The sequence below is a fragment of the Cyrtonyx montezumae genome, unplaced genomic scaffold (assembly GCF_038088225.1).
Source record: "Cyrtonyx montezumae isolate F1298 unplaced genomic scaffold, pur_monq_1.0 scaffold_10, whole genome shotgun sequence".
Taxonomy (NCBI): Eukaryota; Metazoa; Chordata; class Aves; order Galliformes; family Odontophoridae; genus Cyrtonyx; species Cyrtonyx montezumae.
In genome coordinates, this window is record NW_027071826.1 from 6,044,234 (window position 1) to 6,054,054 (window position 9,821).

The 9,821-nt window shown below is 44.2% G+C and overlaps 1 protein-coding gene across 2 annotated transcripts; it reads right to left on the reverse strand.

Annotated features, from left to right (window-relative positions):
• Positions 1 to 1,947: 1,947 nt before the first annotated feature.
• GPHB5 (glycoprotein hormone subunit beta 5) lies at positions 1,948 to 7,790 on the reverse strand. Of its 2 annotated transcripts, XM_065748882.1 has the most exons (6): positions 7,373 to 7,790; positions 6,606 to 6,653; positions 6,101 to 6,363; positions 5,421 to 5,623; positions 4,023 to 4,224; positions 1,948 to 2,826 (listed from the first exon to the last, which is right to left on the reverse strand). In XM_065748882.1, the coding sequence occupies exons 5-6, from the start codon at positions 4,221 to 4,223 to the stop codon at positions 2,638 to 2,640; spliced, it is 390 nt and encodes a 129-aa protein (XP_065604954.1). In that variant the 5' UTR covers position 4,224; positions 5,421 to 5,623; positions 6,101 to 6,363; positions 6,606 to 6,653; positions 7,373 to 7,790; the 3' UTR covers positions 1,948 to 2,637. The 2 variants fall into 2 exon arrangements, with proteins under 2 accessions (XP_065604954.1, XP_065604961.1); XM_065748889.1 differs by lacking the exons at positions 6,101 to 6,363; positions 6,606 to 6,653; positions 7,373 to 7,790 and having other exon boundaries at positions 5,421 to 5,764.
• Between the last annotated feature and the right edge of the window lie 2,031 nt (positions 7,791 to 9,821).

The window sequence follows — 9,821 nt, forward strand, 5'->3', positions numbered from 1 at the left end:
GGAAATTCTGAGCCAGACATCACATCCCAGCTGCAGCATAAAGGAACTGAAAGCTGAAAGGCCTGGTTCCAAGTATCAAAATTGGTGAAAATTTACTACAATTAAGGCCTACTAGCCTAAGACCTAAAAAAAAGCCTGATATTTGCAATGACCAGCAACAAGAATCAAGAGAAGCTGTAAATGCCCCATCCCTGGATGGGCCACGTTGGATGGGGCCCTAAGCAGCCTGATCTGGTGAGATGTGTCCCTGCCCATGGCAGAGGGTTGGAACTGGATGGTGTGTAAGGTCCCTTCCAACTCAAACCATTCTCTGATTCTAACATTGCATGAAAGGATGTACATTCACCATAATTACGTCACCCACAGCAATCCACAGCATCTATTCACTTTTGCTCTTCTCCTTAAAAGACCATCCAGAGGTGTTAGCTAAGATTCAGTCAATAACATTCTTCCCACACCTCCCCTTCCGCCTCTTGAATCTGGATGCTGCTACATCAATCAAAACCTTCTTTCACATCATGTAGTACTTCCTTCTGAACACTTGCTTAAGGTTTCTACTGCCTCACCATATTTGGGTACAGCCCATATCTCCCGTTGGTTGCAAAGGAAGGAAGTTTGCCACTTTTGAAGCCCATTTCTAATCCTGAGATTATAGCACAGCCAGACTCTGTGAGAGAAACCCAGCAAAGGAAATGACTTTGCATTAGGATCGAGGAGATGTTTTGCAGGTGTTCACAGCTCTGGCAAAGAGTTCGTAGGAGCTTACATATATTCTGTGTGAGAAAGCTTTATGCATAAATAAAGAAGAACACACTGATTTAAACTGCATCCATAATACAATTTGGGGGTTTTATTAAGGACATAAAATAATTTGTAGGTTTCCCATAGTAGTTATGATGCTGCTTAGAACAATAATGAGATTAGAGAGACTGTGAGCTGCAAGTTGAAAGAAAACAGAAGGACTTTTTTAAGGCAGTTAAACTCACCATCACCAGGAAACTGCTCCTGCTGCTGTTTGACATGGAATACAGAACTACTGAAGGCAGATGATAAAATATTCTCTGTTCTACTCAGTCACAGGGCAGATTTCACAATTCCACTGACAAAACATGACAGCAATTAATACACTGCAGTTCAAATTAAAAACAAAATGATTTGTCTCTGTGAGGACAGGACACCTGGGGAAGTTTCAGGCACACAAGAGTGGGAATGGAGGAACTGCATCCAGAAGACACTTAATCAGAGGGAGAGGCAGGTGCTGACATTCTCACAGCAGCAGCTCTCTCCTAATGGCTATCTGAGAAGCTGTCTTTGTAAGCTCCTGTGAGCCTCTTGCATTTAGCCAAATTTTGATGCTTTCACATCATTTCCTATTTTGCTCGGGGGGAGAAATGAGGGATGCACGTAGATCTGTCCTCCTCCAGGTGGGAGCTGGAGGACAAAGGCACTTACACAGCTGTGTTCTATGGAAGGGGGATGCTGCAGCAGCTCCCATGCGTCACCCAGCATACAAACAGTGGGTCTGAAGAGCTGTGAACCATCCTTCAGCATGTCTGCTGCCTTCCCTGCCCTGGGCCCGTCCCACTCATGCTGGCTGCATTATTGGCAATCAGACATCTCCTCTGCACTCCCATGAGCACTTCTGGCTGCCCTCTGTGCATCTCCTTCCTGAGGAACAAGTCCCTGTGTGGCTGACAGTGCAGGGAAGTGTGGGAACACCCTTCATAGCCCCCTCTGTCCCATCACCTTGGCCAAGGCTTGCTGAAACCAAACCACGAGCACTGCATTTTGGCTTGGTCCCTCTAACTCTGGGAACTGTCAAGAGAGGCCTTTTAGGTTATGCAGAGCCTCTCTGGTTTTACATGAAGCCAATTATTCTCCTGGGCAATCCCAGACAAAAGCAGGATGGGAAGAAATGCATCTTAGTTCATTACACATTCAATGTGCTTCTTTCTGTTTTTTTTTTAAATCATCTCCTGTAAGGCAAGATTTTTTTCAGCAGAAGAGCTCCAATTAAGCAAATCACTGAAATATGCACTTAATTGTAAGTCCACTGACATTAATCAGAACACTCAGGCATGAGCTCAAGTCCTTGGCTGAGTCAAGGCCTAGGATGTACTCACCCTAGTTTCAAGGTGGCAATTTGATACCCGTTTCCATTTTGTTGGCTTTATGGCCTTTTCTTTGACTGATACTCTTGACAGACCTCAGTGTAAGAAAAGCAGAAGGGACGAGAGGGAGAAATGTTGGTAATCACTCTTACATTGCTGGGAAGATGCTAAAACTAAAATGAATGAAGAAGCTGTTCTACCAGCTGTAATGCCTTTATGGCCTGTTTCCAGCCCCTCTGTAACTGCTCAGCCCGTGTGCACTTTGTGCATAAAGAAAGGTACATGACACTGCGTAAAGCCTGGAAGGAAAGGAAACAGCATCAACTCTTCTTCCATGGGATTTGCTATTGTAAGGTCACGTTCTACATTCCTACAGCAAGGGAAGAAAGAATTAAACCTCATCAACCCAGAAAAGTCAGTGATTGGGAGCATTAGATGGTGAGACCAAATTCTGGGCTGACCCAAACCCTCTGTGAGGTAGCAGGGGTGTAGAGCCAGGGAGGAACTTGATCTGCAGAAGGAGACCTCAGGCAGTCTCACACTCGGTGGTGGCCGTAGAGCAGAAGTCACAGTCGCAGCGTATGGCGACTGGGTAGGTGTAGAAGGGATCCACGCCAGGGGCACACTTGGGCAGCATCACTGTCACCAGCTTGGTCTCGTTGTAGGTGCAGACGCGGTGGTAAGATTCAATGTAAGGAGGTTCCAGAATTGGCCTCTGTGGGTGAGAAATGCTGGCATCAGGCAAGATGCAAGACAAACACTGGGGTTCCCAGTTTTCTCAAGAGGAATAAACAGTGGAGCCACTGGATCAGGATGGAAGGGGCCATGGAAACAGCAGCAGTCAGGCTACACATCCTGCAAAGTCCAGTAGATATATGCCATGGGAAGTGTACTTGGCACTGCAGGTAGCACTGAAGCTAGCAGTTTTTCATAACATGAACAGCTAAGGCCAGAGACCTCAACAAACAAAAGCAGACAGGAGCCTGAAGGCCCTAAACCCCAAACTCCCACAGGGAACCACGGTAGCATGGATTTTGCTAAGAAGTGTTATTTTCCTCAACAGAAGCACCCATTTTCCAAAGACAGGACTGGAGGGAGCCCGCTGAAATCTTCTCCCTCACACAGATGGGGAACAGCCTGAAGTCACACTTGAGCATGTTCTTTCTTTCTCTCTAAGCTGTGCCAAGAGCCTGCCCCAGGAATGGAGAATGATGGCACGGAAAAGAACAGATGCAATTTCTTGTTTCAGCAAGAAGATATCCAGGCACCCTCCCTCTTACCAACTCCTGTATCCAAGCAGGCTGTGAGGCTCTGTAGAAGCTGTTGACCCTACATCCAGATGCATTCAGCATTAACTACATCCCTGTGGTATTTCACTCTGCAGTCACAGGAACTTTGCTGAATAAATTAACCTGGTTTTGGCCCCTTGAGCCGTTCTGTGACAGAAAGGCAATGAGAGTCAGCAACTTGTTCTCTGAAGTGTATGTAGACTTATGCTCTTTCTGCCCCTCTACACCCCAAAGCATAGCTACTTCTTATTTATACAGACCTGTGATTTAAAACAGGGCCAAATTAGAAACAGACATAATCTTTGGGATAGGTTTTTTTGGAACAAAATATATTACCTCTCAAGCAAGAGCTCCGTCTTAATCTCAAAGGAATTTTCTTCCAGTAAAGTAATAAAGGCCTCCTCTCCTTAAGTGTCTGAGCTTTAAGAGGCTTTCAAATTGCATAATAAGAGTATTACGTAAGCAGTTCATTAATATGATCACATGATGCGCATCCCCTTTGAGACAGCACAAGGAGGGAGGGAACCAACTGCAGCAAAGCACTTCAATGGGATCGTGGAGCAGGACACGGTTCTTGACTATCTCACTGTTTAATGCTTTTTTCTTGGGGAAAGCGTCTCACCTCCCAGGTCTCGCAGCGTCCCCAGCACGCATCTGTTGTGATCCGCAGCGCCTTGCAGCCAGGCTTCTTGGCCAGGAAGGTGAACTCACGCACAGCACAGCCAATGAAGGTGCGCAGGTCGATGGCAGAGGTCTCTGTGCCTCCATGGCCAGCCAGCAACAGGAGCAGCAGAACACCCAGGGTCACACAGGAGAGCTTCATGCTACAGCAGAAGGGAGAGGATTGGGAGAGCCAAGATAGTGGCACAGTCCAGGGGCCAAGAAGTCCCTTCGCCCCTGGACCTAGCACATGGGTTCAGCCCAAGAGCTGGGATGCCCCTTCCTCCCCTTGGGCACAATGTTCCCCATCTTCACTCATCCCAAGAGAAGACAGAAGATAAGAAGTCACCTGCTCCCAGAAGGGAAATGTCTTATTGCAACAAACTGAATACAACTGCCACTGAAATCTCCATACTTCAAGCTTATTATGCAGCAAATGCCTTCCTCCCAGTTAGGCTGCCCTAAGCTTGCACCAAGCCAAAAGGTGGAGATGGGTTTTGGTTGCCCTCTCAGTGCAAACACAGAGAGCTGTCAGCATCTCCTAAAAGTGGTATCAGTGCTGCCAACACCACTACCCCAGCACTCAGCTGGTGCTGGGTCATGAATGCAGCCCTTCTTTTCCACCTCTGTACACACTACAGTCAGCTCTAACTCCACCAAACCAGTAAGAGGGGCTGGTTGGACAGGGATGGACATGGCCAAGGTAACCAGAGGAGGCCCTCCAAACAGCCGACATCGGCCAAATCCCCCTGACATTTGCTGCCTTTCAACCTCAAACCTTTGATGAAGAAATCAATCAGTCTCTCTGGAAAACTGTCAGAAGAAGAAAGAAATGGAATGTACCTCAAGCTCTAAGCCATCATATACACTTTGTACCTCATATATTTGCCTTGCATTTAAAACACCTATCTAGAAACCCCAAGCTTGACATTTAATTTAGAGGGAGAAGGCTGCCTAGAGAATATGGCGCACAGCCCTGCACTGGGCTCTGTCCTCAGGTGGATATGTTTGACATTAAAGAGCTTAGACTTTCTGCCTTGTCTATGCTCCTATTAGACTAAAATGCTTTAATTTAGCTAAACTGGAATTTTAGATCAGCACATGGTCATGGTGTTTGCTAGAGTGAACCCTTCATATACATGGCTGTGCATGCACAGATGTTTAAATAAGTAAATGTTGATCTATGAGCTTCAACAGTTAAAGAAGAAACCTAAATTCCTTATTTTTAATAGCAGACATTTGAGAGCAGAGACAACCTTCCAAACACATCAAACACGGATTCTTCACCACCTTAGCAAAACCTACTGCTTTATTCATGAGCCAGAGCCATGACACAGAGCAAACACAGAAGCACACTCACCCAACTTGTTGGAGTCAGATCTCCTTCTGCAGCTTTAAATTGCAGATGGTGTTTCAGGATGTCAGAGTGAGCAGAAACAGATCTACACAGCAATTTTTGTCAGGTTCGTGCTGACTAGATCTCCTTAGCAGCTGCTACTGGGCTGCCTAATTGCACACATTTATAGAAGGGGTTTTGTCAATCAAGGCAAGACAGAGGCAGATCTGTACATGCACAACACAAGGCATCAGAGTCATTGACTGTGAAGCAAGCTGCTCCTTTCCAACAGTGATTATCTTAAAGTATATTGTTTCATAACACCAAAGCTGAAACAAAAGGACCATCTTGGTGAGTGACATCTGCTAATAAGGTAATGAGCAGGCACTGGAGCAAATGGGATCTTCATTTCCATAGCAGAATTGCAGTACCTTTGCAAAGAGATTGTGGGCTGCTTCCTGAAATAACCATTACCCCATCTTATTTAACAAATACTGAGTAAACAGCCTGAAGGGAAGCTTGGCAAATATTCGTGCAAACAGAACTCTGAATTTTTGTCAACAGGATAAGACCTTTTTTATTTGATTGCTCTGTATAAGCAAGGGCAACAGATCGGGGAGAACAAGAAGCTGTCACACAGCAAAAGAAATTTGGAAACCTAGCCCATTAACTTCACCATGCCAATACAGGTTCCATCTACTCACAGGACAGAAGGATGCTGAGGAACCTTGGTACTAGAAAACACTTGCTGGTCAGTGAGTTTCTAAAATCCGAGTGACAGAAATGCAGCCATACGCTCCCATTGCAGCCTCAGAAAGTCAGACTCCCCTCCTCACTGCCAGACAGTGATTTCCCAGTTCTGAATGCTTTAGTAGCCAAGCACATCACTAAGAGGCCAAGTATCAGTGGCTACAGACTGCCTGTGGTGTTGCTGATATAGGTGGCCACAGCAACACGCAGCCCAAAACTGAGAAGAGAAAATGACAGAGAAAATTTTGGTTTAGATCGACTCCATCCTATGACGTTTGAGAGAAATGAAACAAAACCTCAGCTGTTGATGTCACAGAATCACAGAAAGGTTTGGGTTGGAAGGAACCTCAACCATCAGCTAGTTCCAAACCCCCTGCCATAGGCAGAGTTGCCAACCACTAAATCAGACACCAGATCAGGTTGCCCAGAGCCCCATCCAAGCTGGCCTTGAACACCTACCAAATGTACACTTCGGGTGGGTTGCATTCCAGCCTTCTGTAGCATGACCTGAAAACCAGCAACAAAGCATTGAGTCAGTGTGACAGTGGAGCACACAGGAGTAAACAAGGTATATAATGTAGGTGCTCTCCCTGTTTCAGGCTGGTTTGGAAAAAACTCATGGTTTGGAGTCTTGGTTTCATTTCCAAAATCAATAGCATAAATTTGGAGTAGTAATAGGACTCAAATTCAGACTAACACCTTCAGGAACCCACAGAATTTTTGTCTTCCTATACTTTTCAGCTTGGAACGGCCACTGCTTGACTGTTTTTCTTGCTGTCACGTGGCCCTGCTATTTTCCTGATCACAGTTACGTTGGTTGCATGCAAACACACTGATTTGTATATGGCTTGTTATTTGCTCCTGAGATTTTCTGTTTCTCTCTAAATTAGAAAATGGTGACTGGAAGAAATGGAAGAGGGAAGTAACTCTGTTCTCTGCAGGCTCAGACTGACCTCCAGACATTCTAATATAGCCAAGAGCCACTGTCCCTTCTTTAGAGATGACACATGGCAGCAGAGCCTAGATTAGTTTCTCAGTTCAGATAAAACTTACAGGATATGCTGTTGCCAGCACCAGCACAACCATATCAGAACATCATCTTAACTCTTCTCCTACTTTCATGTTTCCCCTACCCAGATTTACTTCAGGTTCAAGGAAAGACCCATTAGGTGAGATGCTGGAGGAGTATGGGATAGAGGTATTGCAATGGGTTCCACAGATCTCACCACCAGCCATGTCCTGGTATCCTTCCTCTTACTGAAACCAATAGCATCTGGGAAGTGCACAAGAGTCAAAGCCACATCAGATCACAAGGAGGTCAAAAGAAACTGCCAGTCTTGCCACAGATGTAAAAATATTAGCAATTTTCACCAAAAAACCCTCTAATTTTTTGCTTGTTTCTTTGACATCATGGACCAATAATAAAGCTATTAAAAAGCAAACCTTTATATACTTTCCTACTAGCAGAGAAACCAGGTAAAAGTAAAAATATTGGTCAAAATTTTCCTTTCTTTGATTCTGAGAATGTGCCAGCAAAAATCATCCCAAGATTACAGCCAGACTCAGGAAATACATGCCAGATGGCAGGTCAACCAGCTTTGACACATTCTTCTTCTATGGATTAGGAAAACAGGGGCTGGACTTCTGGACTGGGCAATCCATTTTGGATTCACTGACTTCTGCTGAGATTCTGCTTCTGTCTTCACTTGTACTGAAAAATCTCGTGAAGTGAAGTGAGAGACAAATTGCAAGTTGGCCATGCTCACTTATTTTCTCTCCTGAAAGTCCTGTCTATTTGTGAGACAGATGCTGATTTCTGAAGAAGGATTAGCATCACATCTCATGAAAAGTATGAATGCTGGCTTTTTTCCAGGGAATGTTTTGTTGGCTTTTATTAAGACTAATTAACAAATATACCATCTACATGCACAGTTGATCCTCAGTGTACATTAGAAATTCAAAAGCTGCGTATTTTTATTTCCCCAGATACTTCAAATTTATTTGAATGAAGGGTGACAAGCAGATAGAACTTCTAAACTTGAGTGTGTCCACCATTTACCTTCCCATTCCTTCTTTGAAACAGGAGACAGAAGGAGGTTGACTGGGGAGGACCTATCTTGAAGACTGCGCACCCACTCATCCATTTAGGTTTGTGCAGCTTTTCCTCTGAATTCTGGACAGGCAGAGCACAGAAACCAAGTATGTTGTCCAAGGTATCAGGTTATTAGCACTGCTAGCTTGCAGCTTTGTCTGCTATTCATTCAAGCTCAAGTGAATCTCAATGGCTTTGCAGAAGAACTGCTAGGGAAGCATGAAGCAACCCCAGGCACTGTGTAACATCAGAGGTTATAAAGTGTGTGTGGCCTTAATTCAACCCCCTCCCAGCAAAACCTGGGATGCCACTGCCTCCTGGGCTCTCAGTCCAAAATGTGGGCAATACCACAGCTGCAAGAGAGCCTGGACACACGTAGGCACTTCACTGCCTTCTGGATGCAACTTCATGCTCAGTCTTTCCCTATCCACTCTCCCTTGTATACAAAACAGAGAAACACCAGGTGCTATTCACTTCAACACCACATGATTACCCAAAACTAAAAGTTATCCAAACAAATAAACATTAACAATGATTCTCAGCTATGCAGGGACTTTTTAATCCCATACCTATTCCTCAACAATGACCCCACAACTTCAAACAATACCCTAATGTATTTTCCCTAGTACTCAAAATCTCTAAGGATTATTTTTGTTTTGTCTGGACACAAGATATTCCAGAAACTATGAGCAATCAGCCTGTATCCTAATTAATTCAAAATTCAGACAGAGAAACAAATAGCGAGGGCAGAAAAGGTGGAGAGCTCATGCACACGCAAAGCAGCACTGACAAGAACTGCTGGTATTTTGTGTAACATTTGGAGTAAGTGAAAAAAAACCAACAACTTATCAACACTATTCTAACAAAACAGAAAACAGGTTTCCAATGAAAGATTACTGCTTTTCAGATGTCAAACTTCTGTTTTCAGATTGAAAACATGGATATTTTTCAACCTACAGAAATGTCTATGTTCTGAGCCAAATTTCTTGGACTTTCTTTCTAACAGAAGTAAACGTCCTCATAAAATGTTGTGGTATGGATAAACTGGGAAGAGAAAAAAAACAAAAATTTCATCAGCATCTTGTGGATATCAATAGCATCACTGAGTTTGGAGAAGGAACAGAAAACCAAACCTGGTGGAGGTCTTACTAATGCTCTATCTGAGGTGCCTGGCAAGTAAAGAAATAGAAGAGGACATGGAAGTGAGGGATGTTGAGATGCTGTGTAATATCACCACACAAACAGAGGCTGGAGGAAGCAGGCTGTAGAAATAGGCAAGTAGATAGAGGAAGGAATATAGAGTTAATTGGCTAGAGGTTTAAGTGGAATCAGCCATAAGAAAGGAGATGAGATTCTATTTAATGAGACAGTCCAAGAGGAACAATAATGTTGAGTGGTCAAACAAAGTACTGCAGGAGCCATGTGGAGGCTGACAGGACAAGAAGAAACTGTTTGCCATTCAGGAAAGCTAAGCCATTGGCTAGAAAGGATATACTAATACATTGGAGATCACACAAAAGAGATTACTCAGAGAAAGAAGTTGTAAAACATGTAGTCATTAGAAGCATACAAAAAAAGGAAGA

Excerpts from the sequence above, each read along its gene's own strand:
- GPHB5 (XM_065748882.1), bottom strand. The coding sequence starts at position 4,223 with ATGAAGCTCTCCTGTGTGACCCTGGGTGTTCTGCTGCTCCTGTTGCTG. Across the intron at positions 2,827-4,022 it reads GACGCTGCGAGACCTGGGAG|AGGCCAATTCTGGAACCTCC; the intron begins GTGAGACGCTTT and ends TCTCACCCACAG.